At 40.2% G+C, this 24,693-nt stretch overlaps 1 protein-coding gene across 3 annotated transcripts in view; it reads right to left on the bottom strand.

Annotated features, from left to right (window-relative positions):
- Positions 1 to 24,359, bottom strand: part of DCLK1 (doublecortin like kinase 1) — a 235,011-nt gene extending 210,652 nt beyond the window's left edge. For 2 of the 3 annotated variants that reach the window (XM_086881571.1, XM_086881570.1), the window contains exons 1-3: positions 23,965 to 24,350; positions 20,624 to 21,012; positions 10,929 to 11,275 (exon numbers count right to left, since the gene is read on the bottom strand). In XM_086881571.1, coding sequence (XP_086737697.1) covers positions 10,929 to 11,275; positions 20,624 to 20,999 — 723 coding nt within the window. In that variant the 5' untranslated portion in view covers positions 21,000 to 21,012; positions 23,965 to 24,350. Of the gene's footprint in view, positions 1 to 10,928; positions 11,276 to 20,623; positions 21,013 to 23,964 lie in introns of all 3 variants that reach the window. The other variant, XM_086881572.1, reaches the window with a different exon arrangement.
- Between the last annotated feature and the right edge of the window lie 334 nt (positions 24,360 to 24,693).

The raw sequence follows: 24,693 nt of genomic DNA, 5'->3' as shown, positions 1-24,693 counted from the left end.
TTTTCTCTAAGACCTACAGGCAGCCTTCTTTTTTCACAAATGTACAGAACAGTGAAGGTTCTGGAGCTCAGGAAGTATTTTTATGTAGCAAGAATAAAAGCAGTACAAAAGCATATGGGCAACTCAGATGACAGGAGGCAATAAACCCTGCTAGCACCATCAAACCCACACAGGAGCACTGACCCTATACATGCTTATGTAGCTATAGTAAAAAGTGGATGGGAAAAAGAAAACAACCTACTCTGTACCAGAGTCAACAAGGCCATATATGGACTTTTCTCATGATTGTGAATTTCTACATTTTTAACTTTTTTATTCTTAATTAGTGAGACAGAATTATAGCATGCATGAGTTAATTCTCGTGTGAACACAGGGTTTCTCATTATCAGTGCACAGTGTGCCAGGGCCATTCCCACAACACACTCACCTCCCTCTCAAAGTTATTTCCTCACCAAGGAGCACGCAAGCATGCCACTTAAACACTCCATAAACTGCATTAGCTTTAACTCAGATTTTGTGTGGGTGTAAAGGCAAACACAGATTTCATACATAGGAAACAGCAGAAGGTTAAAGAAATCTTAGTTATAAGCATACAAGTTATACTAACAGAACAAAAGAGCTAGACTATAGAACTGAGATGTGCTCAGGAAACCATTTCACACACAGAAACTCCACAGAAAGCACCATTTTCCAGAATTTGATAGATTTTAAAGAACCAGAAGATGTGACTAGAAATCAAAAAAGGACATAATACTGAAAGACACGAGAAATTAAAAAAATCAAAGAAAATTTAGGAGACTCCCAGAAAACCTTCAGAAACAGACAAATGATTCAGAGGTGAATAAGAAATCAAGAAAGGGAACATGAGACAGCAGGATATTTCAAGGACAAGTAGAATAAAGGAAGAGCTAAGGTTTAGTTTCTGGATTCATGGTGTATAGCAACAGCTGCAGTTTGCAATTCAAATTAATGTAAAACAGACATACAACCTGTCTGCAAGGGAAGGCAGGTGAAGGTATTTTAAACAGCAAACACAATTCTATTTAAAAAGTCAGCATATCCATTTTAGGCAACGTCTGTCTTCCTTTTAATCAAAGCCATTCCACCCTGGCTATTCCACAAGATGCCCCCAGTTGTCCCCTAATGCCTGGCAGCTTTGAAAAAAACATTGCTTATACCAAACCAAAAAGATAATTAAAAGCAGTTCAAACTAAGATTTCATTCTCTATTCACTTGATGAGTAAATGTCTCTTACAATTTTAAGCTATTAAAGCTCAGAGGAGTTTTATTTAAAAGAAGTTTCTGAGATTCAACATTTAATAGAAAACCAAATCCACTAGAACAACTGGTTTGGGAGACGCAATCAGCCTTAACTACTTAACATGAGTTTTATTTTCAGTATCATCCAGCTGAATTCAAAACCCTATATAAAGCTGTGCTGCTTCCAATGGGAGCATACTACAGTCTTCTGCCTTGCTTTCTGTAGTTACACTCACTTATCTCTGATAATTTCAGATCCATTTGTGCTCGTTTTTATCTATGTGTAAAGTACTATATCCTGTCCTCAAGTCCCCAAAGATTTCTTTGCTCTTCAGTCTATGACTTCAAGGATTCAGTCCTATGGAAGAAGCTTCATTCCCTCCCCAGCAGCTTAGCCAAGCAAAATCACCTGCTTGTAGCAGGTTCTCTGACCTACTTCAGAAGCTTCTTGGAGTAAAACATAAGAGAAAGTACTTATTAAAATTTAAGAAAAACGTGATACACACCTTGTATACCATTAACCAGAGACATCAGGAAAACAGTCTCAAAAGACTTTGATTCATATATAAAAATCTAAGCCATTCTCAGAGCACTATTGCCTCCATCCAGTACAATGGAAATATTTTCACCTGCTGCTAATTGTATTAGTTTCTAAATCTGATTGAGTCTGGACAGTCTGGCCCCATGTACTGGCACACCGTACTGGGACATAGATTCAGAAGAGATTAAGTCAATACTTCCTCCAGGATTGAACAAATTAGTTTCAAGCTTAAAGAGAAATGGAGGGGCAAAGAGGCAGAACACGTGGTACATCACTGATTTAATATTACATAACACTGTTGACCCTCTCGGTTTTAGTTCCAAAATTCACATCTAAGAAACTGACTTGCATCTCTAACACAGGAAAGAATCTTTCTAGAGGTAGAGACCTGAATTCATCTTGAGTAGCTCAATGAGCACCTGAAAAGTATGTCATTGCCCTAGACTTGCTTCCTACAGAAGAAGAATCACAAGAGACAATTCCAGAATAACTAGGTTGAATATTCAAAAATGTTTGCATTTCTTGCCACTCATTACAAGCAACAGCAAAGTGTATGCCTTAAGAAGCTTCAAAGTATTGAACACAAAATGTTTCACAATTTAATGAGGTCTCAGAAAAGACTCTGGTTTCATAAAAACTTAATTAGAAAAACAAAGTACAAAATTGGGCTGTCACTACCATTTCCTGCACTGTCAGTAACTTTTTAGTTATTCTGCCAGTACCAATTGCCTTTTGGAGGGTATGAACGACTTTGGCTCCTATAAATGCAAGGCTTATTTTTCAGAGAAGAACACAGCTAATGACAGAATATTTATGTAGTTTGTCCTCTCAGTATTCATCATTCACATAAGCATTTTCTTCTACACAACAGCTTGGCAAAGGTGTTGAATAGGAAACTTAAGTGGAAAGAAACAACTTATCAGGGGCATACTTGCACTAAATCTCAGGTAGCTGCTCAACCTTGAGTTTGACTAAGTTATTATCCTTTAGTTCACTAACTCAACTTTTTTCAAAAGAGGCACTGCCAAGATTTTCCAAGTGGTGGTGTAAGCATTCAAGGCCCAACACCCAAAGATATAATTATAGAAAAATACTTACATTAAAAAGGAAATGTTTGATTTTCCATAAGCTACAAGGCAGAATTAGGAATTTTTCCTATGAATAGTATAATTTAATTTCCCAGGAAGGAAATATTACAAAAAATTGTGAGAAGAAAATGTTGGGTTTTTTCCTTAGATAATGCTTAATATTCACCTAAATGGCTAGAAATTCTTAGTCCTCTTGTAACAACTAATTTTAGAAGGAACAGAAACAACCAAGCAAATACAACATCCATTATGCTTTTTAAAGGATTACTACATCATACCACTTAAGAGAAAGGAAGCACACACTTTGCCAACAAATAAAAGCATTACTAGCAGTAAGAGCTTCAGAGAGTACAAATAAAAGCATCCCAGTGAACACAACAGCTTGACAATACACCATAAAAATCTTCAAACCATCAATCTCATTTGCTTCAGACAAAGTCAAAAGACAGGGGGAGCAGAACAGAGAAAGTTTAGGATGGCTACTGTTTGAAAGCATCACAAAAAAGTTAAAGGTTTCAGATGTTCACAAATAACTTATATGGTCCCAAGGATTGTGTTTTAACTGAGCAGTGTAAACTCTTCTCCATGACCACCAGTAATCTCATGCCTGTCTCCACAAAACAGCTGTACAGCATCATCAGAGAAAACTGAAAGCACTTTTCCAAACTCTCTTCCATGAAGCAATTAAACAAAAAACCCCCACAAACTCCCCACAAGAAGGATCATACAGTTGAGGATACTTCCATTTGCTTTTCTTATCCTTCCCCAGTAAAACACAAATCAGAACAAATTTTACTGGATAATAAGCTGTTCTTGGTTACATTGCATATTTAAACAACAAAGTCCAGATGTAGAGGAAAAGGAACCTTATTCTAGAAATGGATAGCTCTGAATGAACACACCGTTTCCTTTCCACTGAGAAACACTTCCTCAATACAAAAACTCCACCTTGAAGAGTTAGAAATTACTTTTCCTTAAGAAAGGCTTCTGACAGTACATAAGCTCTCTAATGAGTATCTGGATATCTTTAAAGACACTAAGATCAACTTATGTGACGTTTAACACATTCTGAAGCAGGTGTGCAAGTTTTCACTCTCCTTTAAGTAGCAACAGCTCTTGCTTTGCACAGCACACAAGCCTCTCCAAAGGATGCAGAAGATGGCGTCTTCTCGATTTTCAAAGTCAGTCTGCAGCTCCTGTGGGATGCCAGTTGGCAACCATGGAAACTCCTATTGTGAGAAGCTTTTGGAGACAGAGCAACACAGTTGTCAGTCCCAGCTTAATAAGAACCGACCCTAGACAAATGAATGAACACACTGCTTTCAGTCAGGAATGGGCTTCTGTTCACTCCTTCACAGAGAATTTTATCTGAGCAACAATTAAAATTGTTAGTCAATGTCATAGCACGACAATGAAACAGCCTATCCAGAAGCACAAGAGTTCAAGGGCCTCACCTCTAAAACCAGGATAATACCAATTACCAGCAAATTTTCTACCCTAGCACAAATTATTTTAAACCAGTTTTTTATCTTTTTCTCAAAGTACAGTCTCATTTGTAGCAGAAATCCACTTTTCTCAACAGCAGCGTAAGAATATCCCAAGACCCCCCAGAGCCACAACTTTCTCAAACGCGCAATTTTCATTCGATATTTTTTGTATGTTTTTCAGACTATCAAGAAGAGGTCTTTTCCTCAGTATTGAGAAATAAAGAAACAACTCCTCTTTTTCATCCTTCCCCAAAATCAGTTTCAAAACGTCAAAGCCAGAAATTATACATCTTCCAGAGGGAAAAAAAAAAAATTTTGATTAAACATACTGCAGTCAAGAAGGAGAAAAAGTGAGGTGCATTACAAGCTGGAGAGGTGTTCTTTGGGGTTTTTTAATGTCTCTCACAGCTACATAACATAACAATAAGAATATTACATAACATAACAATAATGCTCTCTGTCAGCATTGCCCAGACAGGGCCTAAAATTCATGTCTAAAATAAGCAGCACAGGTATTTTCTGATAGGTATGGCCTTCTGGCCTTCACCTTAGAAGCCCTTTAGGAAAGATCAGCTCATGCAATGTAGGTACAATGGGTTTCAGGACCCCAGATGATACTCCAGTATTAAAGTACCACCTCAAGCACCATTGCTTCCCTGCTAAAATGCTTATGTGAGCTGCACAAGTCATTTTACTTAACATTTTCTCACAGTTAGTCAGGATCTGCACAGCTACACCTCACAGAGGATTCACCATGGTTCCCTGGTCAATCAACATCACCCACGTGCCTGAGGCTGGCAGGGAGCTCCAAAGCCTTCAGCAAAAGGGAGAAGGCAAAGTTACTGTGCTGAGATACAGAAGATAAGATGCACTCAACATTTTCCCTGTTTTTCAAAAATGTGGACAGTAGGTGCTATTTTGAGTAGATTGTAGCTACAACTTCATAAATAAAAAAAGCATGCACAACTTTAAAATTAATGCAACCCTTAAAATTAATGCAACCCTTAAAATTAATTGCACCTTCTATATTAAGAGTGGAATTGATTACAAATGCTGATGTGAATCAAAATTACAGGAGCACACAGAAAACAAGTCATTTGCTGCACATAAATTTTATTTTGGTTAACATTCATTTGGTCTAGATTGTTGCACAATATAACCTCCTCGAATGCTGAAGTGAGAATGTTATTCTGTGAATGATACCTACCTTATGTAGGTGTTTCTGTACCAAGGACAATCCAAGGTCTAGAGAAAGACACTTGAGATATTTAATCTATCCTACAAAACAGTACCTTCGACCAAGAATTTACTGTACAATACACATGTAGCAAACGATTTTCACTTGTTAAGAACAAAACCATAAAAAAATACGTTTGTTTTAGGTGTAGGTGCAAACAGTTGCTTTTGCTTCCTTAAGAGAATATTTTTTAGAACAGTAGTATTCCTTTCTAAAAACTACAATATCACATGTCTTCAGAAAGACAAGTCCACAGGAAAGGGAGGTTTTTTTTGCATCATAACATAACCAGTTTATAGTGGATTTCCACTAAAAAAACGAAAGCATATTACACTCAATGAAGAAGCCTCAAGCTTTCCAGCACTGTGATGTTCTCCTTCCTTGCAGCCACCATTCTTTAATAGCTATCTTAATGGCTTAAACAAGGTCCTTGAGGGACATCCTATGCCTCACACTGTACCTTCTGTAAGGTATATGTCTTTAAGTAACTGTGGCTGTATTTCATACCAGTAAAGGTAATTTGATTTGTGATAAAATATATATCAGGAAAGAAAGAAAAAAACAATAGATAGTGACTTTTATTCTGGTATCTCTGGCACTGACCATTTATCTGTCTGGAGTCAAATCAGCAGCCTAATGCATAAACTGAAAAAAAAAAATGTGTGACTGCATCTTGTTAAGCTAAGCAAACTACCTGTTCAAATAAGTAGATCTTATTATAAACCAGATGTTTGTTCTGCCAAAAGCAAACAGCGGATGTACAAGGTAGCAAAGCGCTGTTGTCCAACCTCTAGTCTTCGTCAAAACATGCAAACTGTAAATACCGTGCACAAATATACACAACATAATAGCTAAAATAGCCATAAAAAACAGCAATGTTTCACAGAATTGCTGTTAAATGTGACCTTAATTTCATTTTCTCCCATTTTAGTCATTGCTGTTATTCTAGAAGTGCACCAAGCAAACAGAAAACAGAAAATAGCCTGCAACAAAGCAACTGGGCTCTATCTCCACATGCAGCTTGTGTCCTCAATGTCTGCACTGTGTCCACACACTGCCTTCTAGAAGGCCATTCTTTAATGCACATCAAACTAAAAATGCCACCTTCTGTTAAGGAGAGGTAAGAAATCAAACTGGAACAGTGCAGCTACAGTAAAGCAAGACACATTTCAGTCATGAGAAAGTGTTTCTTCTCTGCACATGTGATAATATTAAGGGTCAATGCTGACAATGTCTCTTCCTGAACTTAAACATCAGGTTAGCCTAAAAAATGGAGTAGCGCTCATAGTAAGAGTATGCCCTCATTATCTGTATTCCTACAGGCAGCCATTATACCTACTCATTCTATTTTTATTTTCCTTACATAGCAAAGTTGGCAAGGAAAACGCCTCAAGATCTCCCCCTGGAAAGCTTTTGAATTTGGCCTGTGCTCATAACAGTGTTAAACACTTCTGAGAGTCCCACCATCTTCAAATGCATCTCTGTAGTACAGGGAAGTAATTCTATCTCTACCTCTAGAGTACAAAGACCTTTTCTACCCCAGTAGAAATGAAGTATACCTACAATAGTATACATAAACTATTTCGGACACGGTGTGAAACCTATCCAGCTCTGAGGAGTCATTAATAATTAAACTGCAAAAGTCTGCTAAATGCAGGCCATTGATGTACCTTATGACCAGACTGTAGCTGTAAATTGTGCCCTTTTCTAACAAATGAAATGATATACTAAGGTTCCTGAGACCCAGAAGTCAAAATACAGATTCTGATGGGCTATAAGGAAATGCAAATAAGCCACTAGTTATCCTGTTTGTAGTAAGGAGAAATACTGGGTTTTTGTTTAATAAAACTAAAGTAATGCATGAAATCCTAAGTCAAAACCCACCCAATACTGGAAAAAATCAAGTTTTAGTCCCTGAACTGCCAATGACCCAGTGAGACAGACTGGTTAAATTTTCTGGGGTTTGCTTTATTGGAGTATTGTTTTCTTGTGGTTTTTTGTGAGTTTAGTATGCTTTCTTTCTGTTGTTTTGGTTTCCCTCCAACCCCTTCCTTCTGTTATTCCAGCATTAAAAAGTTGAAATGGCTAATACAACACACCTACTTAATTAAGTCCTGGAGTTTTAAGAAACATTCACAAAGCATCATGCACACCAAAATTACTAAATTTTCCAAAACCAGGAAGGAATTTTTGGGATGGGGAATCAAAGGAGATGGATGATGGATGTCAAAGGAGAGCTTTCTTCCTAGCAATTAAACTTTCCTCAGGTCCTGATTGTCAAAGTACTACTTCTTTCATCAAGAAAAGCTCTTTACATTGTCATCAAATTTTACAGGCCATCAGTTAAATTCCTCTTAACTGGACAAAACATTTATTAAGATCTTTTAGAGATACAGGTCAAAACATCCCAACTATCAAGGCTAGTGGAGGACAAGTATTTAAGAGTATTATTTTTCCATGTGTAGCGTCAGTATGGGACAACCACCTAACTTGGATGCCCAATTAAGTCTCTGACTCCTGCTAGTTTCTTTTTATTAGCTTGTGGCATCTAATGATAATATAGATAATATCCAACAACAATATACATACCACACTGTCCACCTGCACTAACAATACAGGGGACTCATTATTGCTATGGAAGGGCAATTCCAGTGTTCGCCTCATAAAATAACTTAGAAGAGAGGACAGTACAGAATGGCCTGTCTCAAAATTATATTCCCAAAGAATGATCCCAGGACAGCCTAATTCTCTTAGCCTTACAGTAAATCACTTTCCTTGACTCAGAGCTTTAAGATTTTATTGCTTTTTAAGTTAGCGATGAAAGATTTAATCGCGGATTTGTTAGATTTAGCCCCTCAACACAGGCTTTTCCAGAACCTTCAGAGCTCCAGAAGGAGTCACAGTAGAAGCTCCCAACTACAAATAGTACTGGAAAAATTTTGGATTTACCATGGATTTCCTTCCAGTAATAATTCACAGCTTGAATTTAGGAATAAAAAAAATCTATCACTGTGTCCCCAGCACCATCTGGGAGATCAGGCTTTTGGCAAAGAAAAATGGAGCAGCAATTGCTTAGCAGCACAGGAAATCAATGACTTCCCCACTCAGGGCTGAGCAACAGGCTGCTCCTGCTGAGCACGGAGTCATTCGCTTCCCTTCCTGCCAGGAAAGCTGCTCTGTACATGGAGACAGCCAAGTCCCTGGTACACCTGCAGGGCACATACCCCCCTTCCTCTAAACCCTGACCTTACCAGGAGGGTTAGACAGAGTTACACAATTCCATGCATATATCCAAAAGGGGAAGGAATGTGGTGATGGCAGTCTCTTGGGAGAGCTTCTGGACACCAGGGCTTCAGGCTACAAGGTAATTAACAAAACCACTTATTAAAGCTCAAGTCGAAGCTCATGAGTTGACAAAGGATTCAACTAAACTATGCTCCCGTAAGGGCCAGAAAAATCTGGACATCCCTTTTGCCCCAGTGGTAGAATAATACCAGGTAATTGTAGGAATTAGAGTTCCAAAACAGGTGTAAAGGGTTTTTTTGTTTTGTCCTAAGCACAATTGCTAAAGGGGAGCTTTAAATAAAAAAAGATAAAAGCAAGTACTTTATCCGGGAGACAACACTGGCATCCTTCCAGGCTGCACTTCTTCAGAGCTAAACCACAAGTTTATTTACATATAAAATACAAAGCATATGCATTCCATTTTTACTGAGAGGGTTTGCAGGAACCTGAATAATCATTCAAGATCTTCTGTCAATGTGATAACAGAGACTGCCACTGACCTCTGCAGCTTTAAAATCTCAACTCCTTCCTCAAATGTCTTAGTGCTCCTTGGAGTATGAGACAAGGTAAGGAAGAACAGGAGACGAGAGGTTTCCCCGACACACGCTTCACCTTTGCCACAGACAAAAAGAATTTCACATCCACATTTTCCTCCAGGTCAAAGTTCCCAATAAAGTCACAGTAAGGAAATCATTGTAGGCATGTACACAGCCTCCAAAGAACTGTACTACTGTATAACTGGTGTCAGAGGTTACTGACACAAAACAGCAGATGGAAGGGACTCCTGGTCAAGCCAGACTTGGCCCTGATTTGAACCAGTGTTCTGAATAAGCAGCTTGTCCTTTACTCAGCCCTCTCTAAGATCAGAGTACTGCTGTAGCTGTTTCTGGAGCTATGCCTGCACATCAGCCCCAGTAACTGCAGGTATGTTAGGACATCACCAGATCTTGCTGAGCCTTTATTTACCTGTATCAGGCAGAATTTGGCAGCATCTCACAATATCAAAGCTGTTTGCTGCATATCTGTGAACCATTGAACCAAGAATCTGTAAAAACACAGCTATATTACAGCAGAAATAGCATGGTCTCTAGCAGCTTCTAGCTTCTCAGGGACAATTCTTCAGTTTAATAAGTTACATCTGTAAATGCAAATATCTGCCTTATTTCTCTAGAGTAACCATTGCTCTAAATCAATTCAGGTCACGCTGAAATTAGCCTTGCCCTTCAGCAGGTTAAGAGCTTCTCTCGTTTTGCTATAATTAATACATGTCCATAGAAAAATTACAAATAAAGTGAAAGACAAAAAAAAAGTGGGATTATTCTGTCATTTTTTTTCATGTCCCTCTATCCCCAAGTTCAATAAGAAGCCTCTCAAAAATCTCACTCTGCTGCAATTTAATAAATCAGCAAAAAAGAGACACTGCTCGAAGGTATTTCACAGAAGAAATAACATGTAACCTACAAGAGACTCCTCACTAAATATGAGCACCACATTTCATCCTACCTGTATTCCTGCAATAGGGAAAAAAGATCATTCATTTTCTAAGCCTGCACCTTCTTCACTGTCCATTTTAGGTGCAATAAGATTCATCATTCAGTCACTCTGGAGAGCAGTAGGTCTGCATTTATCATGGTGAAACGCGTCCTCACTGTTTGTTCTTACAGTTTACGGAAAGCCAAGTACAATGACTCATAAAAATGCTGCAAGAAAAAGCTGAAACAAGTTAACAGAATGAGCTTCTCTTAAGTGACATCCTTCATCCTACGTTTCCGGCATGCAGAGCCAAAACCACATCACACTTTCAACTGAACAGATTTAGAGCTATTATTTATCATAAGTGGCTAGACCATCACCAAGGCCAAGCAATGCTTCTTGGTGTTCCTGAGCTGCTCACAGATCTTAAGTACACTACAAGCAGTAGGTCCACATTCTAGGGCAAATGGGACTCTCTTTTACTCATGAACTACTCTTTTCCTTTTGGAAAATTGTATTTTCTTCATGCTGAGAATGGTCATAATGAAAATTCTTACCTGTTTTCCATCTAGTGTGTACAAGCGTTTCACCACCCCTGAATCCAGCTTGATGGCATCGGTTATATCAGTAAGAACCTGTTCAAACGAATGCGCCGTCTTCTTGTTGAGCAGAATCCGGACTGCTTTCCGTGGCTTCACTCCGCTCCTGATGATAGTGACCAGTTTAGGCCGAATGAAATCCTTATTCTCTTTTGTATCGGGAGTACCTCCTTTAGCAGTGGCAAGAGATGGCACCGAACGAGAAGTAGAAGTTGTCTTAACATTCACTGACCAGTTTGGGTTTACATTCTTTGTGTACTCCAGTTTCTTGAAGGGTTCTATGGAACCACATACATAACTTTCCCCTGTGGAAACAAAAGCAAAAGTCCAGCAAGTCAGATTGGAGAGGGAAGGAAAAAGAGAAATGCAGGAAAATACAAAATCAAATCCTTCTCAAATTATTAAATATTATTCTTATCATTCTTGATCTACAGTGCATAAATATTGATCTCTTCCCTTCTCAGATGCTACTGACTACAAAATGAGTGACCTTTTAAAGATCACTCTTCAGCTAACTGTTCAAGAAATGCTGTTACAAAAATCCTTGAAAGCAGGAGTTTTCTTATCAAAAACACTCTTTGCAATGGGGATCACTGCTGTCAGTAAACACAGTATAAATAGTGTTTGTATTTCACCAGCTGCCCAGCCCCAGCACATTATCACAGTACTCTCCCAGCCTTCATGCTAAAGTGGCCCACTCCTAAGAAATCAACAGGCCACAAATACTTCAGAGGAGATACTATGAAACATTAGGAAAAAAATACAGGCTAAAAATAACTTTTTTATAAAAAGGTGGATCAAAGTATCATGGAAATGTGTTAACATTTGATTTTTTTCAAAGCTGCAGGCATCATAAGCCCAGGATATAGACAATAAACCTCCCTGTATTATTTACTGACTAAATACATAATATGTGGGGAAAGGAAGACAAAGAGTAGCAATTACAGACTTCTCATCACAACAAATTTACCATACTTAAAAGAAAAATAGTGGTTATTAGTTCCTTTTTCTGTCAGAGCATTATCTAAGTAAAATATTTTTGCAAATACCACACCCACACAACTTCTGGGGAACAGGAAATCAGCCAGAAAACCCAGTACCCTGTAGATTAGCACCTGAAACCAGTCCAGCCGAAGGCTGCTGTGTAAGGGGCGCCTGCTGGGGTGCTCCCAAACTCTCCCTTGGGATTGACTCTGTGGCTGTGCCAGATGGGTTGGATCAGCTCAGTGATCTGACTGAGCATACCAAAAACACTATTTTGCAATATCAAGCTGATCCAATTCATCCTCTGTCCGGAGAAAAAAAAACCAAATAAGCCAAACAAAAACCAAGAAAACTCAAAGAACCCAATACTAGATCTAGCAAGACCACACCTTCTGGCAGCCTGCAGTTAAATCACAAATAATGCAAGATCCAATACCACAGAGACATCTGAGATATTTTAGCTCTTCTGGGTTCAAGAGTTCACTGTTTGCTAACAGCACAGAGGCCTTCGTGTCAGAAATTTAGCCCAGGGTAACAAAGCAAGAACAAAACTCAGTGATGCACCTCCTACGTCTAAAAAAACATGTAAGAACCAAAGATACTCCTAATGATCCCTACCCCTAAGGAAAGGGGACTCACAGTTCATCATTAAAAGAAAAGTAAGTATTAAAAATTTACTTCTGGACAGAAATGTTAAGGTTTCAAGGCACCAAACCCAATTCCACAGATATATATTACAGCACACAAGGAATGCAGGCAAGATACACAGAGTGACCACATTTAGAAAAGGAGGCAGGGAACACTGGGACTTGAAGCTTGGATAAAGGTAGACTCCTCCTTTTAGCCACTGCTTATATACAAGATAGATAGATATGTATATGGAAATATCAGAGTAGAAAGGCTCAGCTACAGTAATGAGTGGTCAAACAGTGCAGGCTCTCCTTTATCCATGTCCCTGTCCAATTGTTCTAGTGCTAGCTACTCAGTTACTGCCAGGTCAGAATTCACCCACAGAACCACATCACAAAATTAGAAAGTTTTAAGGGAAAAAAAAAGAAATCCTACTATGAGTAAGACTACTCTCAGTAAAATAAATACCTGCTCTATAAAATAATTTGCAGAAGTCTCTTTTCTAAATTTTTAAGCAAAATTTATTCTTGTCTACACTTGTGTTTGCAGTACGATGTACAATCCACCAGCAACCTCTTTTTTTTTTTTTTTTTTTTGAGGGGGATATAAATCTGGATTTTCAAGTTCAGACCTATTAGGGAAATTGTTCACCTCAGCTGCACAAAATATCATTTATTTAAAATCAAATCCTCAAATTAAAACTCACTTCTCAAAGGGTAGGCTCATAAATAAATGTCGATACACAGTGTACTCAGAAGATTTACATTTCATTTATTAAGAACTCTTTTGGTTCCCCATCTTGAAAGGACAGCGTTCCACACGATTTTTAATATCAGCTACATTTAAAGGTCAGATGGATTCCTCGTAGCATTTAACTGCACATCAGCTCTTCATTACAAAACTAAGTTTGTAAGAACGATCATTAAAAAAGGACCAATAGAACCACTGAAGCTTTGGGATTGTTTGAACACAAGAATTTTTGCCCTTTCCTCATTTCCAGTGGTACCATAATTACATCAATAAAATATTTACACCAAGATAATTTCCTCCCTTCAAGAGGCTCATATTTAGCTACAGAACACCTGGGACGTAGAGCATCCAAGGCCTTTTACAGTGAAATATCTTTAGTAAGAACTATTTTATATAGGTTAATAGAAATACAGATACTTCTTCCATAATGTTGTTGTTTACAACATTATTTTAAACATTAGCCAGAGATGCAATTTTCATGCATGCTGGTCCTAAGGGTCAGGCATGTAAGAATAAAGAATCTTTAGCACCTCTGGTGATTGTATGCAGAGTAAATCTCAAAGAAAGGGACAAAAGGTCTTCACCTAGATTTTCATTCTCTTCCACCAGTACTGTCAGGAGAGAAGACTGTAAAGAAGTTTCACAAGGGGCATGGCTCAGAAGTCCAATAAATCTATTGCCTGCTTTAGCTATTGCTTCCTCATGATCAGATTTGAGTAACTGGCAGCTGGAAGAAGAAAGTAACAATCTCCAGACACTAGATTCCTAACAGAGCAAGTATTGAGAAGGATTCTTTGAAGAAACTGGTTTAAGCAAAGGGCACAGACAACATAGCCCATTTAAAAGTGTCAATTTGATTGCAGCTCCCCAGGAGAGGGGAGCAAGTGTTTCACAGCGCAGTCAGCTGTCACTAATGGAATTTTGACTCTTGATTACAGTATCAATAGCCATTAGGAAAAGAAAAGAGGAGCACCCAGCTGCTTTGGGAGATCTGGCATTGAGGAAAAAAAGTGATTACTACACCTTAGAAAGTATCCCTTTCCTGGGAGCCTCTTTACAGCAACAGTGGAAATAAAACACCACTGGAACCTTTCAAAAAAAAGATGTACAGCACCTCTTGGTAAGTTTCAAATCACTAATCCTACAATTTAATTTTTATAAATGCTCAACACTTCAGGAAATACCATGTGGAACAATAAAATTAATCTTAGCATTGAGAAATTAATCAGAAAGCTAGTCATGTAGAAGGGCCGATCTCAAAACAATGTTTATGTTAAAAAAAAACACCAAACAAAAAAACAACTACCCACAGTTACACATCTGTCAAAATTCAATGCAGCTAAGCTATCAGAGACATGGAACACTGGAGGATAGCTCTTATAGGTCATGACACAATTTCAAGACATGCATCTCTTACTAAATATTTTTTAAAATGGTATCTGTGTGTACAAAGTGGTTGCTAAGGAGACATTGAATCAATGCACATACTTATGTACGAGCTAGAGCTTTCCTGATGTGAGTGTCTCCCTGTTTTCCACATTGGTACTAGCAGTTAATTTGCTTTCTTCAGCTTCCTGATATTCCTCCTATAAGAGCAACCAAGGCATCATCTCTTAAAAGCCATTTTTTTGTGTTGCTTTTATATGTTTAAGGTGACTTGGCCTAAAGCAGCTTCATGAGGAAGCCAGTTGATGCTAGGTGGAAACCCTGGAGAAGGAAGAGAGAACCTGTTTGAATCACACAACCAGAGAGGGAACATCAACCCCTCTTCGCAGAGGTCAGGACTTGCCCATTTATGGAAAATAGTGTTGATTCCTTGGAGTACAGTATGTAGTAGGAACATAAAGATAGTTTATTAATTAGCAGTGATTTAATTTCCCCAACAGATAGGGCAGGAAATATGTTTAGAGGATGGGGAAAGGACTAGCACCCCCCAGAACTCCATACCCAGGCATACCTTCCTTCTCTCACTTCTGCCCTTTGGTTTTATACATACAAAAGGCAGAATCTCAATCTCTCAGGAGAAAGGACAGAGAATTCTGACTGTGCCTTACCACACAGAGCAGATTGCAAAAGGAAGATGACCTGAATGAAATAAATTACTGATACCTGATAGATCCCAAATGCGTTAGTTAATAGAACAGTAACCTACTTTAACTACATTGCTCCTGCCTTGTCTTTCTGCAGGCTCTGAAAAAAATGCAGTGGTGCAAAAGAGATGGAGCATCTACAGGAAATAAATCTGACCTACACAGATTCACCTAGCAATCAGATGCACCAGAAACTTTAAATCAGATGTCCTCTGACCTTTGCAAGGACTTCTTTCACAAACTTTCCTTCTTCTCAGTTCAGACCAAAAAGTTCTTTTTTTTCCTCTCATCAAAAGCCAAATAAAAATACTTCCTCTTCCTCTGCCCCCTCAAATTTCTGCAATCTTGTTACAAGTAAGATATACACTGTACACCCTTAAAAAAAAAAAACACCAAAAATAATGTAAAGCACCTAGAATAAGAAACCACATGGACTTCCAAGAAGCTGTTAAGCAAAACACAAAAATAATCAAGCAGCTAAGGGATGAACAAAATAATCAAATAAACATTGCCAGTACAACCCTCTACTATTTTATGCAACAGGATCATTCAGCTGTTTGTTTATTAAACAATATAAGGACTGCAGCCATCTCTGCCACAGGATTCAGTCCAAGTTTCCCTAAATTTGATAGCCCTGGATCAAGTCCATGATAAATATCCAGTGTAAATTTAATCCTACAAACAAATGTCCACATAGATTCAGCTCTACAAACATTTAAACAGACACTTTACTATCATTATTTTGATAACACATTACACATGCATATGAATCTTTCCAGCCCATCAATTCCCAGCTGCTGAGGTAGGCATGATCCAGAAGAAAGAAGCCATAGAAGCTCTAAAGCATCAGAGACCATGTCAATCAATTCCTAAAGTATGACCTGGCTGGGCTTCTCACCAACAACACCCAAGTGGTTGCCAGAGTCAAGAAGGCAGCAGGAATACTGGGAAGGAGAGGGAGAAGCTGAGGTATGAGAAATGAGGTGATAATAGGAGTAGCAAGACCCATATACACAAGAAGTTAGGAACACTTGCAGCCCATCACTTCAGCAAGGAGACATTGCCCTTTGAACCCTCCTCTGGCAGGCAGCTTCTCTGAGCACAAGCTGCCTGCCTCCATCACCAGAGCCTCCCCACAGTCCTCATGTGACCCAGCACCTCCTCTGCCCTGCAGCAAGGTTCACATCTCCCAAGAGTTATTAGCTGGTTACAGCTATTACTGGATTTTAAAGCTGGTTTATCTGCATCCTTTCAAACTGCTCCTTCAACAAGGCTTGCAGTTCTGAGGTAATTTTCTTTTTCAGATTATTCCTTAAAACTGTTTTTGCCATTATGCCTACACAAAACATGCACACACAGATAGAAGTCTTTAGAATCGTTTGGCAGTGCACCCAATATTGACATGTGACAAAATTGTTTCCCAGTATGCTCTCAGCCTTGTGGTCTGGGGTTTTTGGTTTGTCTTTGACTGCCAGCTCTCAGCTGCAGGTTTCAGCTTTGTGGAAGGTGTTGCAGAAACCTAAAACAATCAATTCTGATTCACACCCAAGACTCTGAGGTAATATTATGATAAAAAATAATGAGAAAGGGATGCAGTTCTGGCTATGGATTGATCTGTGGTCTTTGTTCCACATAGCAGGGCCCCAGGCATAAAACCTGTAAATATTCTTTGTTTCAGAGTTATCTTGCCACGTTCATTGGTTATTTTGCGGGTAAGACCTCTCCATCTTTAAGGATGATATGGTTTTGGAGAAGCAAAGTCCTTTCCTTAAACTTCCTTTATAGCTAAAAAATTTAGCCTTCAAGAGCAACTTCATCTTTATTGTTTCTACATGCTCTGATTGCATGTCATGCCTAGGGAATAAAGTCATATCACATTCAGAATCCATTCTTTAAACCTAAGAGGGTCCTAACATCAGGGCTGACAAAAAGAAGGAACCTGAATCCATTGCATTATTTCCTTCATGTAGGGTGGCAGAAGTTACAGACTATGTGAAACTTTTTACAAGAGTACGTACCCCCTGTTTTCAAATTCCAACAAATCTCACATGCCTAAGTCTTAAGAAAAACAAAAAACAACCAAACAAAAATACAAGGGGGGAAAAAAATGAAAACAAAAAAACAAAATCAATCAGACCACAGAACCCAGAAAACTCCAATGCCCAAAGAAGTCATTACTTTCAAATAAAGGGAAAACACAACCATGCATCTCAAAATAATCTACAGCACCAGCATACAGCCATGCCAGCTCTGAACTGTATGCATAATGAAACTAAATATAACTGAAGCAAAACAGCTCGTTTACAATCTCTTTCCTTTGGGACTATCTTTCATGCAGTTTTGTGTATTTAGCTCTGGGATGACAGTGGCTGCTCTCTCATTTCCCCCAAGAGCCTCTCTGTCTTTATGTATCTCATGAGAAGGTAAGAGTACAGGAACTTCCTCACAGGCATAAAGGCAAAAAAACAACTCTAAAAATCAAGGGTTTATACATTTGTTTTCCATTGCAATCACCAAATCAATGCCCCCCCCAGTCACGTAAATTCATAACACTCTCAATATATTAATTAGTGAATTCACACAGGAAGGGAATAGCCTCACCATGAAGAAAGCAATGCTTCCTATTTCAGTAGTTGGAGCACAAATGTCATTTGGCAAGAGGCAAAAATCAAGTGATTTTCCAGCTATTTAAACACAAAGCACAGCTTCAAGCTAATTAATGCTGTACCAGGCAAGCCAAACTCTAATAAATTTGTATAGTAAAGAGTGCAAGGGGCTTATGCAAAAACCATCACTGAGCTAATAATATATGAACCCGTGCTCCACTGAGAAGTTCTGCAAGTGAAACAACCTACCCTGCCGTTTTATACAAATAAACAGAAGCCCCTTTTCAGATAGAATGAGGATGTAGCTCTCTTCTTCCACACAAAGACTGACTTCTGTAAATCCCACACACTTAATGGGACAAGAAAACAAGACTGTCCTCCTTGAACGATACCAGTAAGGGAAGATGTATTCACTGAAAGGGTAAGGAATAAAGTCCCACAGGACAAAAAGAAATCCCAGTTGCCTTCTTTAAAATAACCCTAGGCTCTCACACTGTCATTCATTTTGACTGACTGATTAATAACTGGCATTATTCTTCACTAGGGCGCCAAAATAAACCAACCTTACAGGTTGTTGGATTTATTTCTGAATTCAGTTCTTTTTCAAAACTGGTTCTGACTGGCTGCAAAAGGACTGTGCAAATCAACCTTAACATCAATGAAGCTTGCTTCTTGTTGAGCATACCAATCAAATAAGCAAAGGCACAAAGATTGCTTTTAAAACAGACGTTGATTAATATTGGTCTGTCCCCCCAGAAATTGATTTTCTCTAGCAATTAAATACTGTCCTGACAAATGTAGTTTTAACTGTGCCCTGAAATTGATAATATTGCTCCCAAGACCAGTTTCCTTTCCACTTCACTACACCTCTGGTCCTAACCTCCAAACATGTTACTTGGACAGGCAGTCCCGCCCCTTCAATTTTCTTCCAGGAGCATCTTCATGTTGTCCCCTAGCTTCCTTTTAACACAAGGAAGATTATCAAGAATATCAGGCTGTCAATACTGAAAAAGCTTTCCTATGCTGTGACAAAAAGGAGACAACCCAACAGTGGCAGAACACCTTCTATGCAAAGCTGTGGTCCTCCTTCAGGAGCCACATTTGGCATTACCCTTTTATTCTTCTCTCTCCATATTAGCCTTCTTCTGATCCTCTCATTTCCTCCTCATACTGCAAGTTCTCTCACCTGGTGCTAAGAATGAAAATCACATATAAATTACAATCTCTGTTACAACTCTAAATTGGCTGTCTGGTGGCTATCTATCCATTCTTTATTGGTTTGTCCATGGCACACTGGGGCCAGAGGTAAGATGGAAACAAAAGCCAATGAACTGTTCCAGCTTTGTTTTCTTGGAACACAATCAAGCACCTGCATTTAAACCTCACAGGTAAGAAATTCTCATTTATGGCCATGTGATAGTGAATGTCTTCATACTCCGCAGATTCTGATGTTTTACACTAAAAATCCACTGCAGTCCAGAAGCACTTCATGTTGGAAAAGCTACTTTACCTATTCGTAAAACTTGTGAAACGTATTATTAATTTTTAAGTTTAATATTCAAATTGATTAATGCTGACAGTTTCTTTTGGAGGTAGAACAACCACTGAAGGAGTGATAAATTTGTTCTCAATGGGCAAATTAATGACTGGCATGTCTGACATTTGAAAGTTACCATGAATTGTCAGTTCTGACCAAATCACTGGTGATGGCTTATACTGCAGGTACATGAGCCTCTTTTACAGAGTACGTAAGATCTCTACAACTACCTGAAGGAGGTTGTAGCAAGGTGGATGTTGGTCCTCTCTCACAAGTAACAAGCGATAAGACAAGAGGAATAGCCTCAAGTAGTGCCAGAGCAGGGTCAGATTGGGTGTTAGGAAAAATTTCTTCATGGAAAGGGCTGTCAAGCATTGGAACAGGCCATCCCTATAGGTTTTTAAGATGTGCAGATGTGACACTTAGGGATATGTTTTAGTGGTGGCCTTGGCAGTTGTGGGTTAATGGTTGTACTCAATGATGCAAGAGATCTTTTTCAACCTTACCAATTCTATGACTGGGGAAAAGGGATATGCTACAGAGGAAAAAATGTTTACAATCTACCCCAGCTGAATCACAGCTACAACATTTATGCCACCCAATGAGAAGTTAGTATTTTACTTAAGGCATATTTACCTGTAGAGAAAAGATAGAGCTCTTCATTAGGCTGCACAGACTTAAAAAACCAAAAACATCTGAACTGAATTTCACACAGGTTTCATTAGCACCACAGACCTTTTGAAGTTTAACAGACTAAACTCTCACTGGTACTTTACCCTGCATCTTTACGAAAAGAAGGATAGATGCAATCTTCAGAATCTAGGAGCTCAACACTGTGTTGAAAGGAAAAGGTTAGACATGTTCAACAAGAAGGAAATAAGTAGCAAGGCAAAAATAATTCAATATTATTATATTAAGATATTCACAATTCTATTCAGACCATTGAAAATCCTTCCTTTATCAATAAGAATACCATTATCTCTTTTTGAAAGACTTAACAGATTAGACAAAGGCTGACTCAAACTTAGCCTTACACCTCCAGATCTTACTGCTCACCTTCTACTAGCTGGTCCAAGGAGGAAATCTTCTTGGAGCCATCAATTGTATAGATTGTTCTCACTCCCTGGGGCAGGTTCACATTGTCGGACAGAGTTCGGGTCAGGTCAGCCAGGAGAGCTTCAAAGGATCTAAAGCGGTCAGGGGAGATGGCATATACAATCCCTTTGAAATACCGGTCTCCATTACGATAGAAACGAACTTTCTTGGCTTTCTTCTCAGAACTCAGGGTCTGTAGAGTACGGGTTCGGTAAAAGCTGCAGTGGGCACTGTGGGTAGGGCTGGGTAAACCATTCACCCGGGACCCTCTACCATATCGCTGCGCTTTATCACGCTCATCAAAGTGCTCCAGCTCCATATCTCTCCCAAGGGACATCTTGAAGTTCAACCTAAGGAATGCACAAAGGAGAGAAAAAGCTTAAGAAACTAAGAAGTTTTAAGGGAGGACAGTTTAAGACTTCCTGTTCTATGCGTTGTTCTTACAGAGGACTGTAAATGTACAAACATTTGAGAAAAGTGTTTGAATAAAACCATGCTCCATTCACATGGTCATTTTGCACATAAGCCTCTTGCCATGCCGTAAGAGCTATGGTAAGTTAGACGTGTAACAACATCACTGACGAGCCCAAATGCTAACGATATGCAAACACTGAGAAGTGTTTGTTCCAATTCAGTATGTTGGAAAATGAGGTGATGAAGCTGACCTACTGGAAAAAAAGGAACAAATGCATCAGCTTTCTACTTTTTCTCATGTTATATTCAGGTGCTATTTGAGTCTCATCTACCTTCTAAACTGTTTACCGCCACCAAACTCTTGGTTCCAATCGTGATCTCAAGAGGTGTTGTTTCAGAAGGACAGCCAGTTGCCAACAACTAAGCAATTAAGGAATTTTCAGAGGAACAGATCTGGCGTGTTGGCAATGAGAATCAGAACTATCACTCATAGTGGGTCAATCCCAATGTTAGAATCTACCTGCATATTCCAACCATTGGTTTCCTCACAGCCTAAGCTTTGTAATAAATTACTTCAGTTGTCCTTGTGCAAATGCTTTACACAGTCTGAACCAACAGAAGGGCTCAAAGGACATGAAATTCTAAAAAAATATGTTAGAGGGAGATGGTGTTTTAAAACGAGCGATCTACTTCAGTGCTCTATGTCTTGCAAGATGTATTACTAATATCCTAAGCCTAATACTCAAATTGATTAAGGCAAACAGCTTCTTTTGCCATCACCGAAGGACTGATAAAATCAGTGTAATTGAGCAAATCAGCAATTGGTGTCTCCCATGTTAGAAAACCCATCAGCCCTGACCAAAACAATACCAGTTGTTCAATACAGTTTACATAAATTGAAGTTCACATGTCCTGAAATAAAATCAAGGAGGCAAATACTTCTGTTCCATTTTGACAACCAACCCAAGACTAAATAGTACGAAGTGCACATTACTCTTCACAAATAGAAGACACAAAAATACCAAAAAAATAAAATTATCAAAATATCATTAGCTTCAAAACATATTCATTTTCATTTAGGAGCCACCTAGATTTGCAGTTGTCTGCAGAACAGTAAAGCATTGTAAGTTTATTTATAGCACAGATACATAGACCTAATTTAGAAGTGGCCTCTCTCATTGATTTCCAATAAAAAGACAAAAACCAGCAAGCACTAGCTTTGTTTCAACCACTCATATTGATGTGACCATTAAGAAAAAAAGATGTATTCAAACCAGCTGTAGAACAGTGGGAGGAAATAGAGAAAAACTTACAGATGCTCTTTGGCTTGCAGAAGTTTGTGTTAAACCAGTGATTATATAGCTGGACTCTGATGCTGCAAAGCTGTAGGTGATGTGCTCAGCAACTTCTCAGGGCAGTCCATGTGCTGGACTAGCACAAGCACCTAAGGCAAATGTGGGGCCCCAATGGAAATTATTTACCCTAGTTTGGTTACAGCTCACAACTGACATTATTACATTGACACAGGATCACATGCTTACGTATAAATGCAGGATTTATACTTGTAAATCCTTTAAAAGTACCTACACCTTGTACAGTGTGTGTATGTGTGTGTTTTCTTATATGTATAAGAAAAAGACTAATCTCTGCTTTTCCCATGCACACTACATCCCACTTCAGTGAAATGAACAAGAACATTTGCTGTGGTATTTCACTGATGCTTCTTTATAGGTTAAATGCAAAATATAGCTTAGTGGCCATATTTTAGGATTGAGAGCACACCACCACTGCTTCCATGTTTTAAAAAAATTGTCATTTATTTTAACTCACATCCAGTCCCAGTGGGAACCTGTTATTGAGATTTACCTATCCCAGAATGCACAATTCAGAAACTGTATCTCTGTAGAAATTCCCGTGCCAAGAAAAATGGATTTTTCTTAGGTCTGCTGATTCCTTTACTCAAACCATCTCAAATATACACCAAAATTCCACCCCAGCCACCAAAAAAAAAAATATATATAAAAATAAAAAGTTTAGAAGAAGATATACTCTTTCAGCTTTATTAATTTTAGATGAGGGGAGGAAGAAGTGCCAGTCACTGTCCTTTATTTCACACGTTTATGCTTTTACCAATAATGCCTATAATTCCCAACTACATCCTTAAAACCGAAATAGAGCTCCCCTTTAGCTCCACAGTTCTGGTATGTATAGAAAAGCGTGTTTAAACCACAAGGTCAGAGCAGACAAAGAAATCCTAAACAATTTGATCTGATATTTCCGTTTGTATGCATAAATACATAGTCTTATACAGGCAGATAGGGAAAAACGAACAGACACGCCCCTGAAAAACCACCATGCCAACACTTCACACCCTGACATCTGTTAAAGAATCATTTATAATCCAGGTGTGGGTGATCATTCCCATGGAAAAAAACCACACATGCTGATAAAAAACCCGCACCACGCCGCGATGTGTCTGGGACCCAGCGCAGATCATACGGCGACGAAGCAGCAGGATGAGCACGAGTCACCTGCGGAGGGCGGCGGGTTTGGTGGGGGAACACGGACACATGCGGCAGCGGGTTCACGAAAAGATGGAGTTCGTTCTGCTGGGGTGGGGGAACCGCGCGTGGAACATCCCCATTCCTCTGGAGGCGGCACCAGGCTCCTCAGCCCCCCGCGACCCGCAGGGTGCCCGAGCCGGGGCCGCCCGGGGCTCCCGCAGCCCGGCCCTCGCTCCGCAGCCGCGGAGCCGCCGCCCCACACAATGGGCACAGGTGCATCGCTCCGCTCCGCTCCGCCGACCGCGCCCCGGCCGCCCCGCACGCCGCAGCCCCCGGCAGGACAGGGCAGGGCAGGGCAGGCACGGCCCCGGCCCCGGCGCTTACCTGTTCTCCGCAGCCTGGCGGGCACCTCCTCGCTCAGATTGCCGGCCGGGCGCGGAGGGAAGGCGGCGGCTCGGAATGGGAAGCGGCCGAAGAGCGGCGGCTCCCGCCCTCCCCCCGCGACCACCCGGCTGCAGGCGCAGTAGCTGCCGCAGAAAGCGGCTCCGCTGCCTTTGTTACGCCTCCCCTGGCTGTAGCGCGCTGCTGGGGAGCCCGGGCTGCAGCTGCTTCGCCTTTCTTCTGCTGCTGCCGGTTGCAGTGATTTGCATTAGCCCGGCCCTCATTGAAATGCGGCTCTTCACACCAGCCTCTCCCAGGCGCTCTCCAGAGGGCGGCGCCGCCGCCGCTGTCTCCCCCGCTCTCCCCTCCCGTTGCGGGCTCGCTCTCCCGTCGGCGCTGCGGGAATGCCGGAGCCGCTCCGGGCACGGCGCCCTGCCCGCGCCGGCTGCCAGCCCGGCCCCGCCGGGACCATCGGGCACCGTCCCCGCGGGATCGCCCCGGGGAGCATCCCGGCCGCACCGCGGGTCTCCGCCCGCCCGGACAGCCCCGGGCCGTGAGACCTGCCCGACCCGGAGCCGCCCTACCCGGGGCAGAGCTGCGCCTGGCGACGGGGGCATCTGGCCCGAGTCCCAAAAGCGCCTTGGGAAACGATTTTAGCAAATGAGAATGTTGGCGTTTCCAGGAGGTTCGCCTGGGCGCGAACTACTGAAATCCCACCGAGTCCCCAAAGCC

The sequence above is a fragment of the Cyanistes caeruleus genome, chromosome 3 (assembly GCF_971803275.1).
Source record: "Cyanistes caeruleus chromosome 3, bCyaCae1.hap1.1, whole genome shotgun sequence".
NCBI classification, from domain to species: domain Eukaryota; kingdom Metazoa; phylum Chordata; class Aves; order Passeriformes; family Paridae; genus Cyanistes; species Cyanistes caeruleus.
Note: the sequence above shows the minus strand (reverse complement) of the source record. Positions and strands in the feature narration are given on the sequence as shown.